Genomic DNA, 22,215 nt, shown 5'->3' on the forward strand with positions numbered 1-22,215 from the left:
TTGAGTTCTCTGGTGCTATTCAAAGTAGATTAGAGATAGTATGAGGAGATTTTTATTGAGACTTGGAGATGGTGGTGAACCTGTGGAGAGTTGTTCTAACGGTAAAGGGGTTTTGGTTTTGCCCAGCGTTCCATTTCCGAAGAACAAGAGGGACGTGGATCCGTTGTTCACTGTGAGGTTGGTGATAGCTGCAGGGTGTCCAATATCGCGGGATGGATTAGTGTGGACTAATTGTCCTCTTGATAGTGGGAGTGAGTTCATTAGGAGTAAGTTCCATAAGCATCTGATCAGGACGAGTTTTCATCAGGATGCATATGTGGATCTGAATGTTTTCGTCCCTGGATCATACTGTTATTACGTATCGTTTAAGGGTGATAAAGACAAGTTAGATACGACTCGGAAGTTTTATTTTATAGTACCTCCTGCATTATATATTGGGGATCGCTATTTGCCTATGGGTAGTCTTTCTGTGCAAACGCTTGTGTCTAAGTGGATTGATAAGAATGATTGGTCGGCTATGTTTAGCAAAGTTGCAGAAAAAGGATATAATATGATTCATTTCACTCCTCTTCAGAAAAGGGGGAAATCAGATTCACCGTATTCGCTTTTCGATCAATTGCAGTTCGACCCCACGTTTTTTCAGGACAAGAATGATGTAATACAGATGGTGAACAAGTTGCACAAGGAGTATGGAATTTTAACCATGACTGATGTTGTTTTTAACCACACTGCTAGCGATTCCCTCTGGCTGCTGGACCACCCTGAAGCGGCGTATAACATGGAGACTGCTCCACAATTGATCTCTGCCATGGAACTGGATCATGAATTGATAAAGTTCAGTGATAACATGGAGGAATTAGGCTACCCTATAATTATAAAATCAACAAGTGATTTGTTGCATGTAATTGATGGAATCAAAACCCATGTATTAAATCATCTAAAATTGTGGGAGTTCTATGTTATTAATGTGCAAAAGACGTTGGCTGAAGTGCCTGCCAAATGGAATGCAACTGATGATGTAGATATTGAAGTCCCTGAGGATATAAAATATGACCTTACCAAGCTTGCCGAGTATGTTCGCACGTGTGCAGCAGAAAAGAATTTTACTTCATTAAGCACTAGATATTCCAATCAGCTCAATATCCTCAAGTTTATTAGCATTTTAAAGGGTTTGTATGGAACCACATGGGGAGGAGAGACACAGCAGGAGGCGGTCAAAATCTTGGATGCAGTTAATTTACCGCTCTATAAAGATTATGATACGGATGTAGCAGCAATTTTGGAGCAGCTATATAATAGAATCCGTTATTTAAGACTTGACCCAACCGGCCCGCAGCTCGGAAAAATAACCAAGGAATGTCCCCTCACTGAATGCTATTTCACAAGGGTCACTGCAAAAAACGGAAAGGAATATTCCTTTGCAAACAATGGTTGGATATGGAATGGTAATCCGTTGGTCGATTTTGCCTCAAGTGACTCTAGAGCATACTTACGAAGAGAAGTCATTATTTGGAGCGATTGTGTTAAGTTGAGATATGGAAATGGCCCCGAAGACTCTCCGTATTTATGGGAGAGGATGTCAAAGTATATCACTTTGAATGCAGAAATATTTGACGGCTTCAGAATTGATAATTGCCATTCGACACCTTTGCATGTCGGTGAATACTTTTTGGATCTAGCAAGGAAAGTAAATCCAAACTTGTATATTACGGCAGAACTTTTTACCGGGAATGAGGCGCTTGACTGCTTGTTTGTGGAAAGATTGGCTATCTCATCCTTGATTAGGGAGGCCATGCAAGCTTCGTCTGAAGAGGAGTTATCAAGTATTGTTCACAGATATGGTGGTAAGCCCATTGGTTCTTACCACTACATGCCTCTGGATGACTTCCCCTATTCGGCTCAACTACCCAAAGATGATATTTCCCTCCCTGAATTTGGTTTTATTCAGCAGAATGCCAACCCAGAAGGTATTTCATATGCGGTTCCAAACGTTTTAACTGCTACTTCGCCACATGCATTGTTTATGGATTGCACGCATGATAATGAAACGCCATACCAGAGAAGAACTTTGGAAGACACGCTACCAACAGCTCTATTGGTTTCATTCTGTTCTTCAGCTATCGGTTCAGTATATGGATATGATGAGGTTTATCCTCATCAACTAGATTTGGTACAAGAGAACAGAACGTATTCCGTTCAGCATGGTGATGGCATATCGAATGTAAGATCCAAGTTGAATAAAATTAGATCTTTGATGGTTGCTAACAGCGATAGTATCGAGGACTCTGAGATGTATCTACATCACGATTGGCAGTATATCACCTGTCACAAAACCCATGCAAAAAGTCCGGACGGGTGGTTCTTGATTGCGAGAACAAAATTTTTCGATGATGGTAAGGAGCAAACTTTACCTGACATAACTTTATCCAGTATAAAGTGTAAGTTGGAATTCAGTTACTCATTGGAAAAGATTGGTGATGTACCTGCTGAAGATGATAGCGTCATACATGGTATTCCTACGCGACTAAACAAACTCGATGGTTTTGTGGTTAAATACGACTCTGAACAAAATGTCTCGACTATCAGTTTACCAGAATATTTCCCTAAAGGGTCGATAGCCGTGTTTAGGACTACCCAACTCGGTTTTGATAAAGATCTGGATCAATTCATTAAATCCGGCATTGTCTCAGCTACCGAAAATTTAAATTTGTACAGTTTAAACACAATCCTTTACAGATGCAACGCAGAAGAGCTAGATATCACATCTGGACGCATTGGCGTATATTATGTTCCAAATTATGGAGAACTGTGCTATTGTGGTTTACAAGGATGGGTTTCTGTCCTGAAGGATGTGATATTTCGTAACGATTTAGCTCATCCACTAAGTGAACACCTTCGAAACGGTCATTGGGCAATGGATTACATGGTGGATAGATTAAACGAATATGCTGAAAATGCAGGTATTTCTGAAATCAAAGAATGGTTAAGATTGCGTTTTGAAAGGGTGAAACTTTTGCCTTATTACTTAATTCCTAGATACTTTGCCTTAGTTGTAGGTGTCGCATACGCTGCGTGCCGTTGCAGGGCAATGTCATTGATGCCCAAGCACATTAGCTGCGCCACTTTATTTGTACAAAGATTGGCAATGATGTCGATTCAACTGGTTTCTAAAGTTCAGTCTGCTTCATTATATCCTGACATAAACGTTCCCTCAATGGCAGCAGGATTGCCTCATTTTTCCACCGGACATATGAGATGTTGGGGTAGAGATGTCTTTATTTCATTGAGAGGCCTTTTGGTTATTACAGGTAGAGTAAATGATGCTAAAGCGCATATTCTAGGCTTTGCAAAAACGTTGAAGCATGGTTTGATTCCAAACCTTCTCGCAGCTGGCAGAGAACCAAGATACAATGCGCGCGACGCCACATGGTTTTTCTTACAGTCTGTCCAGGATTATATCACAATTGTTCCGGATGGCGAACAAATATTGAATGAAAAGGTCACTAGAAGGTTTCCATTAGATGACAGATATATTCCTTATGATGACCCAGAGTGCTTCACACACGTATCCTCGGTTGAAGACATAATCTATGAAATTTTTGCGAGGCATGCAAGGGGTATAAAGTATCGTGAAGCAAATGCCGGTCCAGATTTAGACAGAGTTATGAAGGACAATGGTTTCAACGTGGAAGTAACTATTGACTGGGACACTGGTCTTATCCATGGAGGGTCTCAAGACAATTGTGGAACCTGGATGGATAAAATGGGTGAGAGCAAGAAGGCAGGCACTTACGGAGTTCCTGGCACACCAAGAAATGGAGCAGCTATTGAAATAAATGGATTGTTGAAGAGCGCACTAAGATTCGTCATAGATTTAAATGAACGTGGGTTGTTCAAATACAAAGAGGTAGTCCGATCAGATAATTCTAAGATTACATTCAAAGAATGGAACAGACTATTGCAAAACAACTTTGAGAGGTTTTTTTACATACCGAAGGATCCTTCCAGAGATTCCGACTACGAAATAAATCCTATCCTTGTTAATAGACGTGGTATATACAAAGATTTGTTTGGGACCGGTAAACCATATGAAGATTATCAACTACGCCCTAATTTTGCCATTGCAATGACCGTTGCACCAGAACTCTTCACTCCAGAATTTGCAATGGGTGCCCTAGAAATAGCGGACAACTTCATTAGAGGCCCCATTGGTATGGTAACCCTCGACCCCAGTGACTCCGATTATTATCCATATTACGTAAACAGCGAAGACTCATATAACGCACACACGGCAAAGGGCAGAAACTACCACCAAGGTCCTGAATGGGTCTGGTGCACCGGTTTTTTCTTACGGGCTTACCATCACTTCAACGTCCAAGCAACCTCAAAGGCACTAGTATCAAAGAGAAAAATCTCTTCTTCTCTCTATCATCAGTTGTCACGCAGATTGGACGGTCACCGTAACTGGATAGCTGAAAGCCCCTGGGCAGGTCTAACAGAACTCACCAACAAAGATGGCCAGTTCTGTCACGATTCTAGCCCAACACAGTCTTGGTCCAGCGGCTGCCTACTGGATCTTTTCTACGACTTGTGGAGTGAATATGAAAATTTTTGATACCTCCGCCCTCATATAATATTGTGAGCAAATGCCATTTCATAGATTGCGTGCGCATCTTTCCGAAATATGGCTTTACGCACATCTATACAGAAGCTCTACCAGTTCAGAATATATACGATTTACATACGGTATTTCTTATTATTCCAAATAGTTCTCTAACACATATATTGCTTGATTACTGTCTTTGTTCATTGTTTTCAGGCACGTGATTTAGGTCTTCTAAAGGAGGCGTTTCGCCTTTGTTGGTTCTTTAGGGGATACGCCAAATACGAGATACAAGAGAGGTTTTAAACGTGCAAAGGAAGCCTACTTCAGAAGTATCATCAAGACGCTTCTTCTAATTTAGAGAAAGTTCTCTTAGCAAAAATCAGGTTTCAGTGCTCTTAAATTAATTGCCGAACCACGTAGGGTACCCTCCATCGATAGATACTCTAAGCTATAGGCGTTTCATTTCGAAGAAGATTCCTAATTTACTATCTTCGCATAAAGTCTCAACTCAAATGAGCCAAATCAGCAGATTTTAAATGTCCTCCGAATCTAAACTAAAGGTTATAGAGCTTATTAACAGCTTTTTTCTAAAAGCTACACTTTTGATATCCCAATCTAAATTGTTGACTGATATCGACACAGGTGTCGATAACGCACCGACAGACACATCTTTTAACATCAGCGCTTTGCAAAATAGAGAAATACAGGAAGAAACTAAACCTTGGACTACTTTTGATGGTGAACGTGAACTACCGCCTCTGGTAATAGAGTTGTATCTTGATTTGAGGCGGTTAACAACTGCCCATTCTGTTGTATTGAAGGATCAGGATGGTAACCCATGGAATGTCTGTAAGGGAGGGAAAAAATCCGAGATCATGTTAGAACGGTGGCTCATCGAACTTGACACCAGCACTAAAGATGAATTAGAGGAGGATGCACATAGCCCTGCGGAGATATATAAGCAATTGGTTTTGCTTTTCCGTTATTTATACACATTAACTCAGTTACTGCCAGCTAATGACTTATATTCTGTCCTTAGGAAGCCCTCAAACCAATCAGATTCTGCTAGTTCGTTACTTCACATAGGAACACGTGTGTTAGACGGTTCAAAGCCCATTCTATCAAAGGGTAGAGTGGGTTTAAGCAGAAATATAATCGCAACGTACACAAATGTCATTAACGAAACAAATGTTGCGTCTCACTTGGAACAGAAAAAGATCACGCCTATAAAAACGAATTTTGGATCCCTACGAATAACCGTTTCTTACAGACGTGACTGTAATTTCTGCGTCAACGATAATGAAGAGATATTTGGTAATAATAACTACAGCAGCAGCTCTGTTGCTGATGCACAAGGGAGATCTAGCACCGCAGCATTGTCTTCACTAAGAAGAGTCTCAGTGCATAGTAATAGGTCCATGTCTATTTCTCCTCAAACTGTTTATAGTGGTAATGTCAACACTGAGCCTTCTCCTCAAAGAAAGTCTTCATCATCTAGAATTCAGCCATTTAAAGCAGGATCCGTTGGTAGTGGTTCATTTGCTCTAGCCAGAAATCCCTCCGGGTCATCTGCAGTTGCCACATTAAGGGCCCAGAGATCAAGTAGTGGGTCCGTATCTACACCTATAGCTGATCAGCCCTCCGTAGAACCATCAAGTGTCGGCAGTGGTGGTTCTAAATACTCATCTTCCTTTGGGAGGATTCGTCGTCATTCCAGTATAAGGTGCTCTGAGAGCTTGGAAAGGTCCATGCACAAACCTTCGAAATCTACCGATCGAGGATCCGATGAATTGCTAGACTTTGTTAAAATGTTAGAGGATAAACAAGAGTTGAACTTAAAGAAATTATATGGGACAACAGCCGATATATCTAGTTCTTTGATCCGTTTTCATTCAATGAAATCCAATAACGACACTCTAAGTGAGGACCTTTCAATGAGCCACTCTTTAGAACCATCACATGCTCCACAAGTAAGATACAGATCCAATTCGCATTCCCCCATTCCTTCATTTTCCCCTTCTATTCAATATTCGTCGATTCCGATGAGGTTATCACAAAGTCGCAATCCTAGCCAAACAGAACTTGCCAGCCGAAAGAACTCTACGGAAAGATTAAAGTCATTAATATCAAGTAGAACTGGTAGCTTCTCTGAATCAAGACGTCATTCCTATACCGGTCAAGAGGAAGATATTATTGAAGATGATGATGATGAAGACGAGGAAATTTTATTAAGCAGATCCCATCTAAGCAATGCAGGGGGGATCCGGTTGAGATCTATATCACCTCAATCAATCAAAAGTATTTCCTCATATAATAGAAATTCACTACCTTTTAAGCCTATTTCAAATTTTTCATGCCCAACTACCATGGCTACTCCAGCACATGCCAAATTACATAAGGCAAGTATCAGTACGTCACATGTTAATCAGCCAAGTTTAAACAAGAAGGACCATGATCAGAATAATATGACAAGTGGAGGTGATGATGATGACGACTTGCTATTCTTTATGAGTGATATGAATCTCTCCAGCCAATAAATGTGATTCATGAGATAATCAACTAACTTCATAATAAAGTCAAAAAACGATGGTAGTACGGAGGGTACTTTGGAATAGACACGTTTCTTAGACTTAAAGCGAATGTATATTTAACTTTATATACATAGATCAATTACATTTTTTACAATCTATAAATAGGTAAAACCTAATTTCAAATATTACGAATAGTCGTTATGAGTTGCGTTCTCAGAAGAAGCTCCGCCCGCAGTTGCCTTCTTACTGTTTTTTTCAGCTTCTATAACCTTGAAACCATTTTTCTTGTCTTCTAAGAGCTTCATCTTCAACTCATGGATTTTGTGCTTGCTGGTATGAGTTTCATATTTATCCACAGATTTAAATACCCGGCTGCATCCAAGGTAAGGACAAACCCACTTTTTACCTGCAGTATTTAACAAAAGAGTTAATGCAGAACGCCCTGACTCAATAAATTTCATCACTTTAACTTCATTAGAAATGCTGGCCAGTTCAGACATCTGTCGCTTTCTCTTAGGCTTGCGAAGTGATAAATCGCCGTTATCATTTTTAATATGTTCAACATTTATACTATTAGGTGGTTCTATATCTGCCATTGGATGATCCTCTATCTGGGGTTCCAAAATTTCTGAAGGAATCTCATTTTTATGTGAATCCATGTAATGAGCCAATAAATCAGCCTTCTTGGCAAAACTGAGATCACTGCATACTGAACATTTCCAGTTTTTTAACACCAAAGATTCATCATGAATGGTCATATGCATCGATAACCCCACTTCACCAACACACTGCTTCCCACAAATAGCACATGGAAGTTTTGGATGATCATCCTTAATATGTTGCTGCAAGGTCGACCATGTTTTGAACGCTTTAGTACACAACGGGAAGTTGCATTGGTATTTAGTTTCACAATTCGGATTATGGTGCTTCGATATGTGATTTTTCAAACGGTAAGGCCTTTGGAAAGTTTTGCTGCAATGCCCACAGGTCAATGTCTTCTCATGTACTGATAGTACGTGGGACCTCAGTTGTGGATGTTTGTAAAAAGCCTGATTACAGCCTTCCCAGGTACAAACAAACGATTTCGTATGCGTAATTTCATGCCGTGCCAACTGCTGCCTAGTCGTTACACCTTTCCCACATTTAGAACATGAAAATGGCTTTTTATCTGAATGGGAGAAGAAATGTCGCTCTAAATGAGATTTCTTAACAAATGCTCGGTCACATTCAGTGCATTTGTATGGTTTAATACCCTGATGAACAGATACTTGATGCTCTGTGAGCAAAGAAGGTCTATTAAATGACTTGTCACAGCCCTCGTAATCACAGAAGTAGTTCTTTCTTCTGCAAGATGAACTAGTTGAAAGCACGCTCGACAAAGAATACAAACTAGTAGCTGAACTTGACCTTGAAAGTGTAATATCTCGTATCTCCTTTAGAGGAATATCCGTGAACCCCCCTAAAAGCTCACTGGCATCCATATAAGCAAAGTTAGCAGCTCTCCTAGTTTATTCTCAAGTTTTTTTATTTAAAACAGACTGAATATTATCATATATTATGCATAATTAAAGGCGATGAGATGGATGACTTTTCAAAATGTCATTATCACGGAAAATGTTATATAATGCAATAAACCAAAACCTCGTCAGCACAAACACTGCATAGCATCACGAAGCACAATAGCAAGATGGGTAAGAAAATAAGACCACAGAAGAATAGTTTCACCGGAGCCTCAAGCTGCAAGGGTTACCTCCTTTGAAGACTATCGACAGATCTTCACAGCCTTTTCTCATCGGATTCTTAGTTTTCGTGTTTAATGATGTGCAAAATTTTTAAGTTTTCTCTTGGAAGACTGGCAAATGCTTAAAACGTTGTAAAAAGCACTGATTTGTAGGGCATCACAGCAACTGAGTACTTGCGATAACACCAATAGAAGCAGTTATGTCGGACTACGAAGAAGCGTATGTTTGAGAATTATGTTTAATTGAGTTTCTCATTTTTTCTGTTTACTAACGATGCTTCTTTTCTTTGTATAGCTTCAATAATGGACCTGAACACTATGAAGAGTTTGAACAAGAACACTTTTCGGACAACGAATTCGAACAAGATGCTGTATTTCAGGATGGTGAGACTAAGGATGCTAATGGGAATACAGTTGTAGCTGGTGGGATTGGTCCAGAAGAGTTTCAACAGCAGGACCAGCATAGAAGAAGGACATTAAAAGAAAAAGCTATTCCTAAAGAGGAAAGAACTACCACGCCATATATGACAAAGTATGAACGAGCTAGGATCTTGGGTACCAGGGCGTTACAAATATCCATGAATGCTCCTGTGTTTGTCGATCTGGAAGGTGAAACTGATCCTATGAGAATTGCTATGAAGGAGCTGGCTGAAAAGAAAATTCCATTGGTTGTTAGAAGATATCTACCAGATGGTTCATTCGAAGATTGGTCTGTGGAGGAACTGATTTTGGACATGTAGAGGAAACATAATGGCTATGATTCACCAACCCCTAGTATAATCATATTTTCATCATTTATTAAAGGATATAAACTCTTGTATAATAATTTAGCTGTTAACAAACTATAACAAGATAAAAGGAGAACCAAACCCGTCCAATAATTGTTATAAAGAAGTGAACTGATTCCAATAGTCTGTTTGCTTATTCTCCTACAGCTTCCAAGAAACGCCTGCCCTTAAATATTCTCTGCCCCGTGATCGATTGAGATATGAAGTTGCCTAACAACTTTTCGAATAAATTTTCGCCAATGAATCCAGTCATTTCTAAATACTCCTTTAATTCGTCTGCATCGCAACTCAACTCCAGATCACCTTCTTTACTAAATATTTGAAGTGCGTCCTTTATGTAACTTTGATCAGGCATGGATCCAAGGCTGCTACTCATTACTGATAAAAAAGCCGGGAAGGTCAGCTCTCCATTATCTTGCTGCGATAACATATTGGTTATCTCGTCTTGTGTCAATTTCTTCCCCAACGCTTGCCATATTTTATCTAAATCAATGTTCGAGATCGTTCCATCCCCATTGTCGTCTATTAGTTGGAAAGCATCCTTCAAACTCTTAATTTGATCTTGAGTATAGTGGGCAAATGTGACAGACTTGCTGTTGCTCAGACTCATGATAGTATTCTTGTTCGTTCCGCCTGTTATGTTATAAATAATGTATGGTTGTTGGTCGGTGTTTGTGTTTCATCTACTTCACAAGCTTCAAACTCAGATCGAAAAACATTTTCAGGGTTTGACAATCGTATTTCGACAATGATATTCATGCTAAGGCAGGAATCTTCAAAGACTGTGAAAAGTAGCGGCTGACAACGATGGCTGTAACCGTGAAGCAGTATCTAAAGGATGCTAAGAGGGCGCTAGTATCAGAGGATTGTATGGCAGCGATTGAAGCTTGCAACAGTGTGCTGAACTTGGAAAACGATAATTATTTTGCACACGTATTGTTAGGAAAGGCATATTCAATGCAAAACTCATTAAAGTTTTCCAAACATCATTACGAACAGGCCATAAATAAAGATCCAGGTAGCCTTTTGGCATGGAAGGGGATGTTTGCTCTATTCAAAGGGGCTGTTAATATCCAGGAATTCTCTACTTACGATGAATACTTTGAATTCTGTGCTCAGTATGCGGGAATGCTTCTTGCACATCAAGAATCGCAAGTCGAACTGGTTAATAGTATAAAGGCATTTGTAAAGGCTCATAAGGATTGTCGATTATCTTACTTGCAGAATTTAAGGCCTGGAATGCCTTTAGCTGATGAACTAGGTCGTCATTTGATGAACTCGAAAGACGCGTTAAAAGAATTATTAAATGCTATTGCCGAGAATGAAAATAAGGAGGTTTCTAAACTTGTAAGCCGAGAGAGATTGAAGAGTAATACTTCAGACCCTGCTTATATTTCTAAAATCAACTCAATTGCCTGGCAGATATATAGTAAGTCAGAATTGAATTCCCTTTATGAGCAATTAATAAATGTCACAGACGATGATGCTGCAAGAAGAAAGTTAGAAGACCAATGGCTGATATACAGAATTAAAATACTCAAATCAATGCCTAAAGATCTCAAACCTTTATTTTACGAAGATGTTAAAAAGATGGTTGATGACATGGTTGTTGTAGAACATGACTCTATCCTAGCCTGGAAATTACACTTTGAATGGCAAGATTCTGAATCCCTCAATGACTTAGATATGGATTTGATTGCGAAGTTTTTGAAGAAATTTCCATCTGAACCTCTGGCCCTCATCCTCAGTGCTTGGGTCTATTCCAATTTTTCAGAATACGATTCAGATAAGTTTTATTTGTTAACTTCGGACGGCAAGGTAGAACAAACGCAAGCTAATCAGTTGACGGATTTGGATGAGTCCGAAAACTTGATGTTAGAACAGTTTGGTGATGCAATCTTCAATCAGACAAGACCAAAAATCTCGGAAGCAGAAATAGTAGAGTCATTAACTACCAATATAAAGAATACCCAGCAATCTGTACTTTCACACCGTATTTTTTGTCACTATTTTATTGTTCTTCAAGAATATGCTTTCGTAGTTCCCTATATTAAATCGGGAATTACTTTAGTGTCTCATAATCTTCGGGATTTAGGGACTGTTTTGCCAAATTGTAAAAGAGATTTTATATTATGTTATGCAACTGCATATACCTATTTTGATGCTCCAAAGCATCATTCAACTGCATTATCTTTATTCGATAAGTTACTCGAGGATGATCCTGGAAATTCTAAAGCTAAACTTGGGAAAGGTCTAATTTATATTGAACGAAGCCAGTGGCAAGGTGCTCACGACCTATTAAGTGATGTTGTATATAAATATCCAAATAACTACGAGGCCTTATCGGAGTTAGGTTGGAGTCAGCTACACTTGGGAAATCCAGATAATGCTATAGAAACATTTAACTCTGTTTTAGAAACCTTTAAGGCAGATGATGTGCATGGGTTCGAATTATTAAGTTTAACACATTGGAGGGCTGCAAAAGCTCTTCTTTATAAGCATGAAAACGAATATACTAGTGATGAAATACAAGTTAAATTGGCTTACAAACATTTGGTGCAATCCATTCACATTACTGAAGCATTTTCACCAGGGTATTCCTTACTGGGTTATATTTACGATAAATACTTCATGGATCCAGGAAGAGCTTTTAAATGTTACTTTAAGGCATTCGAACTTAATACAAGCGACCTAAATGCTGCCAAATACATGGTTGAAAGACATTGTGACATGCTAAGCTGGCAATCTGCTGCTGACATCTGTAAGCGTATTGTTGAAATGGGTGATGTCAAGCCTTCTAAACTTTGTAGTTGGCCGTATCGTGTCCTCGGTATATTCTATTTGGAGAAGCAACAAGAAGCAGAAGCAATTCAATGGTTCCAATCAGCTGTTCGTTTAGATTCACTGGATACTGAAGCTTGGATTGGGCTAGGACAGGCTTATTCTGTATGCGGAAGAATAGCGGCCTCTGTGAACGTCTACGAAAAAGCATTGGAACTAAATCCAAAACATAAATTTGCTCGTTATTTGTTAGCGGCGTCCTTATGTCAGATGGGTGAATTTGAGAAAGGTATTGAGCTGCTATCTGTCCTTAACGAAGAGTATCCTTTGGAAGAGATTTTCCTCGTACAGTTATCGGGGTTCCTGGTTGATTACTCAACAGATCTCCATAATCAAGGGTACTTAATCAAGTCTATCGGTACCGCTTTAAAGGCTGTAAGGTTAATAGAGGTTGTTGTCACTAAACTTAACAAAAAAGTGTCCAGTGTATTTGTTACCCTATCAAAGGTTTTAAGCCTATTCATGTTAACTCAATCACAATTTGAAAAATTTCCTTTGGAAAGTTTACTAAATATATTAGAGGCTTGTGAGTTGAAGAATACATCTAAGATTGACGCTATTGATGAAACATCTTTGGACGGTTTACTACATCAAGATCCTATCAGAAATGTTGGTATTGTAGCTCGCTTCTTAATTTTGGTTGGAAAGTATGCTATTGGAACCTCAGACTATGAAAACCTCCCTAGGACTGTCCGTTCTTCTCTCTGGTACAATTTGGGAATAGCAGAATTGTCCACATATATTTTGCTAAAGCAACAGAAATTCCGTACTGCAGCTGTTCAATGCTTTAAAGAGTCAATTATGTACCAATCGAATGCAGTATATTCTTGGATCGGTTTAGGTATTGCAACTATGAACTTAAACTATCGGGTTTGTCAGCATTGTTTTATTAAAGCCATTGCATTGGCTCCTAAAGAGGTCAGTGTATGGTATGCTTTCGCACTATTGGCTTTGAAGAATAATGATGTTTTTGTTTCAAAAAAGGTTGCTCATTATTTACATAGTTTTGCACCTCAAAATCATTTAACTTGGTTTATTCTGGGCTTAATTTCTGAAAAAGATGGTAATATGGTAGACAGTTCGCGGTTTTTTGCAAACTCCTTTGTTATTTCTAATGGAGGATCCAAGACGATTCAGTTGTTCTACGCAATATCTTGTTTGCGCAAGCGTATTGGTAACAACGATGATGAGAGAGATATAGATGCAAAATTTGAATTGTCTGCAGTTGCCTATGCATTGGATCAATATTTGAAGAAATCATCTGATGATAGTTTAGGTTTGCAGTGTGCTATTTTAACGTCTGAACGATTGCACAATTTTGGTGCGGTTTCTGTATTGTCTAACCGTTTATCGGACATGTTAGAGAAAAGGTATGAAGAGACTAAAGATGAGGCCGAATTGTTCAATTTCGCCCTTCTCAAATCACAGCTTGCCCGTAGTCAACTAGCTGTCTCTAATTATGATAGTGCGATTGAATGTGCCAATCTTGCACTAGGGCTATTAGAAGATAAAGATAGCCCATCGGCCATAAAGGCAATACTTTCTAATCACGTTGTTCTAGGTATAAGTCATTGTTTCAAAGGAGCCTTTGATGATGCCTTAGGACATTTTCAAGAGTTATTGTCTGCATTTGGAGACTCCCATGAATTAGTGCTCTTGGTTTCCAGGATGTTATACGGATTTGGGCAGCCAGAAATTATTGACATTGCATTACGGGAATTACACGAATACACTGCTACACATGGATCTAATATATTAATAATATTAACGATCGCAGCTCTAACTCTTTTTGAGAATAAAATGCCCGAGCTTTCATCTATCCTAACCAAATTAGAGTCACTGCCCTTAAATTCTCTAATTTATGATAGATATAAAGATATACCTTTGTTAATCGAAGAGATCAACAAGAAGCTAGGGAATAACAGAACTGCAAATTTAATCCGGCAGAGATCGGTCTATTTTACACCAAATAACTTGGAAGTTTGGAAAGGACTAAATAACAAGATCAATTATAGGATAGCCGCCTTGGGTCAAAATTCAGTAACCGCTGAATATATGAGTTCCGCCTGTGTGAACCTTGGAAACCTTTCAAAGATCCAATTTGGGTTGTTTTTATGTCCGTGGAATAAAGTGGGAGTTATATCTTTAAGTTCATGCTTCTGATCAGTATTTGTGTGATTATCCTTTCTATAATGTATATATAATGCAATCAGCTTCTAAAACAATTTAAATACTTCCCATAATGTCAGTAATCTAGTCCTCCGTGCATGACCATTTAGTTCTCGCTCATTGACCATTTTCAGTTGGTTCAGTTCACTGGGGAGCAACAACTCAACTTCTCTACCTTTAACATCATCCCTTTGTGCCTTGGTCAATAAAGTTGTATTACATTCCTTCAGCATCTCCGTTTTATGAATGGAATTAGCGATATTCCATGCCAAATTTTGCTTCATGAAATCATAAGCATGCTGCTCGTTACTCTTAAATAAAAACACCGCTCTAGAAGCAGCTCTATCGGTAGTTCGTGGGACTTCTTGGATTTCAATAGCATTGTATTTAACCAATGTGGCTATTACTGATCTAATATCCTTTTCTTTCATGAGTGCTGCATTGTTAATAACCTTTTCAGATACTAAGCTGTTGTCACGAATACAGCGTAGTATTCTATGTGCGGATGGCCCGAGAGTCGATGCAATAATAGTGTCATATACAGCATTTTTCAACATTGGAATGATTTTCGTATATGGAACGAAATATAAACCCGGCTTAGACTCAATCAGGAACGGAATAGAACAATTAGATAGTAGCTTTAAATGGCCTGTGATTAATGAAAGGGACTTGGGATCGGAATGAGAATCCTCTATATCCATATCCATATCGCTATCATTGGCATCAGCCAATGCATCTTCATCGTCTTGTTCCTCCTCCAGAACTGTTGGAAGAGGGCTCGGAGGAACAAAACCGTTTTCCGTCTTGATTCTCTTTTGGCTCTGAGCTTGTTTATTTGCACGCTTTTTGGACTTCTGTCTAGATATAAGTGTACCTCTCAGGTCGACATCAGTAGGCAAGTGTTTCGCAATATCAATAGCGCTGAATGTAACACCGGGCAGCCTATCCTCGTCTAAAACCATGTCTTCAAAAATAGATTCTTTCTCATCAAGCTCCTGCAACAATCCAGTCTTACATAGTGGATCTATTAGTGGCGGTGCACTCTGCTCCGTAAGCTTCAATGCAGTTCGATAGACCAATGATGGATACTTTCCGAGCCTGGATTTTGAAAGATGAAGAAGTTGTCTAGACCTCCTATATTTCATGTACCTACCCAAGTTAAAGGTCAATGGAACGCTATCCTTAATCTGTCTCATCGATGTCCGCATATCAGTCGTGATGACTCCGGTAAGGTCAACGGTCTTCACCAGCCTATTGAACTCCTGTTTAGCCTTGACTTTAGCGTCAGCCCGCTTCTTAGCATCAGATAAAATCGAGGTTTTTGGAATTGCGTTATACTCCTTCTTGTATAGAAGAGACCACAAATCCACAATTGGTGTGTAATGCACTGAAGAAAGGGGAACCAAAAACCCAGATTCAACCAACTTTAGAAACAACCCCTGTACTTCGCTAGCCGACGTGCTACCAAACACTATTGATTGCTTGTAGTCCTTCGTAGTTAGTGAACCGAGGGCCAAAACATTCTGCACAATCTGTGCAGTAATGTCCCGGTCATGCTCTCCTGCAAAATAAGAACTCACAGTCTCTACAATGTCACCAGCATACAACATCAGCTGAAACCCCTCTTCACAGAAATAATAGTATGTTGTCTTCCGCCCGGAAATTGCTGTCTCCTCCACATATTGCACACACCGCAGCTGGATCAGACTAACAAGAATCGTCTTGATGCTCTTCGTGGACAATTTGGGAATTGCATGCGAAAGCTCTTGCGCTGACATCCGCCCCTTGTTTAAAAGCATCCCTGTGAGCGTAGCAGCTCGCTCTCCAAGATGTGATCTTGCAACCTCCGTATACAGAAAATTCTCTGGATTTAGCGTCCTCGTCTCAAAGGTCGACGACACTTGTACGTCACTGCTACCTATGGGCCCCGAAGAAGTTGCCACTTCCCCTCCACCTGCTTCACTAACTGGTAACCCACTCATATTCTAAATCCCACCTAACGTCCTAAGAAAGCACCCAATCGTCTCCGGCGGAGTACTTTTGCAACACTCAATTCCAGAATTTGACTATTGAGTATATATCTCACTACTCATCGCCATATACTTAGTATGAGAAATATGAAAAAAAAAAAAAAACCCAAGTTCCATTGAAAAAACTCAAATTTCACACCACTCATCTTGTACGTACATTCTTAACATAGATTATGTAATGCTATACCGTTTGACGAACCAATGAAATCGCTTTAAAATTCCCTGTGCCCTCTGCCCAAAAATCAGACTTTTTTCCTTGCGCTGCGCCCTGCTCTCCGCCGCCTCGAGGGCCCCCAGCTCAGCGAGCTGGGGGCCCTCGAGGCGGCAGGCCTGGCGGAAAGCCTAGGCGGGGCCAGTAAGAACATTTTTGGTAATTTTTCGAGATAAAATCATTCAAGCCAGCAACCAGTAGGAAGAGAAGAACTGGTGACAAAAGTTCGTGGCAATTTGTATAAGGTGCTGTATAAAAGTATTCGATTGAATAACGCAAGCTAGGTTGAACTGTGTACTAATAGGATTTGAAAATCTGGGTTATTATGTTGTCACAAAGATTGCAATTCAGTAAGCAAGCAGCTAGAAAATTGAGCATCACTGCAAAGGACGGTTCAGGGAAGGTTTCTACGTTAGCAGTCAGAGTGCATGGTGGGTCCCGTTATGCTGACAAGGACGGTTTGGCACATCTGTTGTCTCGGTTCAATTTTCACAATACTGGCAACAAGTCAGCTTTAAGGTTGGTGAGAGAATCTGAGTTACTTGGAGGGAAATTCCATTCTTCAGTTGACAGGGAGTACATTACTCTGTCTGCAACATTTTTGAAGGAAGATCTTCCATACTTTGTCAACGCGTTGGCTAATGTGCTGTACAAGACGTCGTTCAGGCCATACGAGCTTCCAGAATCTGTGTTGCCAGCTGCCGAGCATGACTTGTTGGTTGCGGAGGCGGATGCAATTACCAAGGCGGAGGAGCTTTTGTACAGTGTTACCTTCAGAAAGGATTTGGGCAACCCGGTGTTGTACGATGGTGTTGCCAAGATAGGCCTGGATGATATCAAGGCGTACGCCGACAAGGTCTACACTAAGGAAAACGTCCAGGTCATTGGCCAAGGTGTTAACGAAGCCGATTTGAAGAGATTTGTCAACGACTCTTTGTTGAGTTCTCTACCATTGGGCTCCTCGTTGTCCAAGTCCTCTGCTTCAGCTACTTTCACCGGTGAAGCCAGATTCAGACGCCCAGGCAGTTCTGTCGCAGCCATTGCGGTCCCAGTCGCCAAGAAAGATTTCGCCACTTACGAAGTCTTATCGAGATACTTGACGTCCGATCTGTACAAGTTATCTGCCCTGGTTACCAAAGCTAAGTTCGACAAGTATGCGCACAACGGCCTGTTCAGTTTGTACTTTGAAGGCTCTGACCCAGCCGCTGTTTCGGCCAACATCAAAAAGGTCGTCGCCGATCTAAAGGCCGGTAAGGATATCTCCTCTGCCAAACAATACACTGAATTACAGCTAGCTTTGGAAAATGAATGTGCCCTATCCCCTGTTAACATGAACTTGGCCAACGTTAAGGACATCAAATTGGGCAAGTTTAACTACGTCGCCGTGGGTAACGTCAATAACTTGCCATATGCCGTGGAATTGTAATGGTGTAATTGGTGAATACGTCCCACTTTGGTCTAATTATTTATATTTGAAATTGATCTGGGTTTTTTTTACCCACCACTTAAATATTCACGAGAGATGATCCCCCCCCCCCCCACACACACACACACACACACACACACACACATGTATATATATATATATATATATATATATATATATATATATATATATATACCAGTTACAGGCCAGGCACAAACACTGATTAACTACGCCCCTCCCCCATTTTATTTATAGCACAAGTCCAAATTCATATATTACTACATTATATTCTCCCACTCTTTGACCTTCGGAGACCATATATTTCAAGCCATTCTGTGGGAAAACGGTCTCTGCGTCACATCGTTATAGTTGCCACATACTACTCTTTCCCCATGTATTGTCCCACTTCTAGCTGTTTTCCTATTTTAAGTTTTGTGTATGCAAGTCTCTTGCCAAGTCGGAAATTCCTACCGCCAAACGGATCAGTCAGCCAAAAAGCAAGCCCTGGCTTTGGAACCTACTGCTCACATGCCGTGGAAGGCAAGGAAAGTAAAGGAAAGGAGTCTGAACGGGGAGAAGTATGACGCCTATCTTTTTCATATTCAATGGTAATCACTTCACACAGACTAGAATAGATACAAGAAAATAAATTCGTAATGTGTTCATGTAAAACTGCTGCAACAAAGGAATAGCCACCGCTATGCCATGGCATATCGGTTAACCTTTGTCAACTGACTCCACAGATATATGGATGGCTTTTTTGCTTTTCCAGAAACCAGTTCCCGCACCAACGGCCGCCTGAAAATCAATCATTCAAACCAGTAATCCTGCTACCTACTACATAATTATTATTCCTACACAGCGGAGCAAGAAGACCTTATTTGGTTCAGGTGACGGGCACACTCTTTATCGCCCGCTTCAAAATCTTTCCACTTTTGATTGGTAAGATCAAAGTCAAAACACTCGAACATATTGTTTTTCCTGGTACAACGTTTTGAAGAAAGCCTGATAACCTTCTGCTGTGTGACGGATTCTTTGCAAAAAATTTCCTTTTCCGTATTTCGTAGCTCGAGAAAAATCAAGATGCCGCGCCGTTTCCTCATATCCCTCTATCCGTATCATGTGCTGCTGCTGCAGACAGTTTAGTGTTAGAAGGGTTCTTTCCTTCCAGTTAATCCACTATCTTGAGATGCCACAGTTATACGGCGACTTCTTAGTCTGATTTGTTTGGTGAGCGGGACAGTACAGAAGCTGCTCTGTTGTGTGAGGAAGTGGAGGTGAGGTACGTCTTGTCTTTAGAGGTGTTCGGATGTTGCTTCAAACGTCGAGCTTTACCTCAGCCTATAGCAGAGGTAGCTCACGCCTGCATATATGTATGCGGATGGGGTTTCTTATCGCGCAGTCCGCTAATATCGTCGTGACTATGCGCGTGTGGCATGAGACTGTGGATAAATAAAATCATGTCTTAGAATGTTGCGATTAGTGTGTTGGTGTATTAAGTGGAGAGACGGTTGATTAAGTGTGAGTAATTAATTATTTTGTATATATATATTAGTCGTGAGGCGTTTTTGGCTAACGTTAAGTTTCAAAGTAAGATATATTTAAGTAGGCAGCATATTACTGGATATAGCAGTTGTTATTTTTTGTAGGACTGAAAAGCAGTAGTATGACAAGCAGCCCGGCTAGACAAAGTTGGGAGAGTGACGTTTCAACGCTTGGTTCTGGTTCGAATGCGGCGACGGTTCAAGAGGCTCCCCAGGAGGTGAAAGAGAGGAGTGATATAGAAATCGGTCTACCTACGGAGGAGGAAGAGCGGACTCTAAGACGTATTGTGGTACATCCTAGTTGGTATGTGTATTTAATATGTTTTATCGAGCTGGCAGAAAGAGCATCATATTACGGAACCGGGGATAGGTTGAACAACTACTACACATATCCGTTACCTGAGGGTGGGAATGGTGCTGGAGCAACAGCACATGGTTCTGAGGCGAACTCAGGCGCGCTTGGAAAGGGGTTGGCGACTGCTACGTCGTTAGGTTTGTTATTGAAATTTACTTCTTATTTCTTCCCTTTGGTCACGGGTTATTTATGCGACATGTATATGGGTCATGTGCGGACGCTATGGTATGGGATCTGGACGGGGGTAGCCAGCCATATCATCTTCATTCTATCGGCTCTTCCTGTTGTACTAAAACACCCTGATGCAGCTATGGCGTTATCATTGATTGGATTGATAACTCTTTCTGTATGTACGGCATTTGTAAAGCCCGTTCTACTTCCCCTCTTATTGCAGCAGTACCCCCATGAGACTAATGTTGTGAAGACATTGGAGACTGGGGAGCGTGTGATAATAGATCGAGATGCTTCGCTACAGCGTATGACCATGACCTTTTACTGGGCGATCAATATCGGGGCCTTTATGTCCCTGGCAACGAGTTATGCCGCGAAGGAAGTTGGGTTTTGGCTTGCGTTTTTGATTCCATTGATAATCTATATGGCCATGCCAGTTGTGTTCTCACTGGTGCAGCCTCACATTAAGGATAGAGCACCATCAGGGTATTCGTTATTGGCTGATTGTATGAAGGTTCTATATGTTGCTTTTGGAAAAGGCTGGAATGCTCGTCGTAAGGAGGGTGTCTTCTGGGATTACGCTTTGCCCTCGAACCAACGGCAAATGGGCAAGGTCGGTTGGCGTAAGAAGTCCCCCTTCTATAAGGAGTCACTTGTACAAGACACTAAGATAACTCTATCGGCATGTTTCATATTTTGTTACTATATTATATATAACATGAATGATAACCAGCTCACTACCATCATCAACAGTCAGACGGGATCTATGACTAAGAATGGAGTACCAAATGACGTTATCAGTAACTTCAACCCATTGTCTATTATTGTTTTAATCCCAATACTCGATTATGGTCTCTATCCGCTTTTAAGACGGCTAAGAATAAATTTCAAACCTGTCTATCGTATATTCACCGGTTTTATGCTTGCTGTTGCCTCTTCGGTAGCCGGAGCACTCATTCAATGGCGGATATATGAAACATCCTCTTGTGGGTATCATGCAACCACATGTAGTGAAAAAGGTTTGGGTGTGTCACCGCTATCTTCGTGGATTGTTGCTGTTGAATATACATTGTCTGGTGCATCAGAATGTTTAGCGATGACCACCGCTTATGAAATCGCATATGATCGTTCGCCAGAGCACATGAAATCATTTGTTCTCGCTCTGTTCTTATTTACATCAGCTGTCTCTGCCGCCATAACACAAATTGTTAACCCAATTCTAAAAGATCCACTCCTAATAGTTCCATTTGCGCTATTTGCAGGCATTGGGTTTATATCTGGTTGTCATTTCCTCTGGAAATTCAGGAATTTGGATAAGGAAATGTTGCAAGAGAAGAGAGAACGTGAGCTCCTACAGGAAAGTTCAGAATCGGATGAATTGGAAGTTGTTGAAATTAAAGATGTAAAGGGAAGTCGTAGTAACATCAACGGTAAATAGTAGATCTAAGTTCTGTTATCGGTTTTTATTTTGAATACTACATTCAACATGAGGGCATCTATCTAAAGTAGTTTGCGTTGTTTATATAACGTTGATCTTCAAGAATTATTTAATGCAGAAATTCCTATTCCAACATCCCAGGTCTACATGGATGTTTGAAGTTTATTGTGGTCTTCGTTTTAGACATGGTGGTCTTGCTAATGGAGTGGTGTTTAAATATAGTATTTACTATAAAACACGATTAAGATTAAATTTGGTATGTTCTTGCCTTTGGAGATGTGATTAAAGGTAACGGTATTCGCACACGATATTACGTACGTCCGACTTACTGAGATGTCTGTGTGGGTGCACAACGCTACATATT

The 22,215-nt window shown here is 40.3% G+C and overlaps 9 protein-coding genes across 9 annotated transcripts; 6 read left to right on the plus strand and 3 right to left on the minus strand.

The window, feature by feature from the left end:
* Positions 1–40: 40 nt before the first annotated feature.
* GDB1 (bifunctional 4-alpha-glucanotransferase/amylo-alpha-1,6-glucosidase) lies at positions 41–4,615 on the plus strand (the record flags this gene model as incomplete). Its single annotated transcript, XM_003645280.1, has 1 exon — positions 41–4,615. The coding sequence occupies one exon, from the start codon at positions 41–43 to the stop codon at positions 4,613–4,615; it is 4,575 nt and encodes a 1,524-aa protein (XP_003645328.1).
* Positions 4,616–5,142: 527 nt separating this feature from the next.
* ATG13 (serine/threonine protein kinase regulatory subunit ATG13) lies at positions 5,143–7,143 on the plus strand (the record flags this gene model as incomplete). The annotated part of the gene is made up of 1 exon (XM_003645281.1): positions 5,143–7,143. The coding sequence occupies one exon, from the start codon at positions 5,143–5,145 to the stop codon at positions 7,141–7,143; it is 2,001 nt and encodes a 666-aa protein (XP_003645329.1).
* Positions 7,144–7,322: 179 nt separating this feature from the next.
* PZF1 (Pzf1p) lies at positions 7,323–8,618 on the minus strand (the record flags this gene model as incomplete). Its single annotated transcript, XM_003645282.1, has 1 exon — positions 7,323–8,618. One exon carries the CDS (start codon positions 8,616–8,618, stop codon positions 7,323–7,325), a length of 1,296 nt encoding a protein of 431 aa, XP_003645330.1.
* A 460-nt stretch (positions 8,619–9,078) lies between these two features.
* RPO26 (DNA-directed RNA polymerase core subunit RPO26) lies at positions 9,079–9,618 on the plus strand (the record flags this gene model as incomplete). Its single annotated transcript, XM_003645283.1, has 2 exons — positions 9,079–9,098; positions 9,174–9,618. The coding sequence occupies 2 exons, from the start codon at positions 9,079–9,081 to the stop codon at positions 9,616–9,618; spliced, it is 465 nt and encodes a 154-aa protein (XP_003645331.1).
* Positions 9,619–9,799: 181 nt separating this feature from the next.
* On the minus strand, positions 9,800–10,276 carry MLC2 (Mlc2p; the record flags this gene model as incomplete). The annotated part of the gene is made up of 1 exon (XM_003645284.1): positions 9,800–10,276. The coding sequence occupies one exon, from the start codon at positions 10,274–10,276 to the stop codon at positions 9,800–9,802; it is 477 nt and encodes a 158-aa protein (XP_003645332.1).
* Positions 10,277–10,473: 197 nt separating this feature from the next.
* Positions 10,474–14,670, plus strand: SKI3 (SKI complex subunit tetratricopeptide repeat protein SKI3; the record flags this gene model as incomplete). Its single annotated transcript, XM_003645285.1, has 1 exon — positions 10,474–14,670. The coding sequence occupies one exon, from the start codon at positions 10,474–10,476 to the stop codon at positions 14,668–14,670; it is 4,197 nt and encodes a 1,398-aa protein (XP_003645333.1).
* A 53-nt stretch (positions 14,671–14,723) lies between these two features.
* On the minus strand, positions 14,724–16,658 carry RPC82 (DNA-directed RNA polymerase III subunit C82; the record flags this gene model as incomplete). The annotated part of the gene is made up of 1 exon (XM_003645286.1): positions 14,724–16,658. One exon carries the CDS (start codon positions 16,656–16,658, stop codon positions 14,724–14,726), a length of 1,935 nt encoding a protein of 644 aa, XP_003645334.1.
* Positions 16,659–17,242: 584 nt separating this feature from the next.
* Positions 17,243–18,343, plus strand: QCR2 (ubiquinol--cytochrome-c reductase subunit 2; the record flags this gene model as incomplete). Its single annotated transcript, XM_003645287.1, has 1 exon — positions 17,243–18,343. One exon carries the CDS (start codon positions 17,243–17,245, stop codon positions 18,341–18,343), a length of 1,101 nt encoding a protein of 366 aa, XP_003645335.1.
* Positions 18,344–20,009: 1,666 nt separating this feature from the next.
* Positions 20,010–21,851, plus strand: PTR2 (Ptr2p; the record flags this gene model as incomplete). The annotated part of the gene is made up of 1 exon (XM_003645288.1): positions 20,010–21,851. The coding sequence occupies one exon, from the start codon at positions 20,010–20,012 to the stop codon at positions 21,849–21,851; it is 1,842 nt and encodes a 613-aa protein (XP_003645336.1).
* Between the last annotated feature and the right edge of the window lie 364 nt (positions 21,852–22,215).

The sequence above is a fragment of the Eremothecium cymbalariae genome, chromosome 2, assembly GCF_000235365.1.
Source record: "Eremothecium cymbalariae DBVPG#7215 chromosome 2, complete sequence".
Lineage (NCBI taxonomy): Eukaryota > Fungi > Ascomycota > Saccharomycetes > Saccharomycetales > Saccharomycetaceae > Eremothecium > Eremothecium cymbalariae.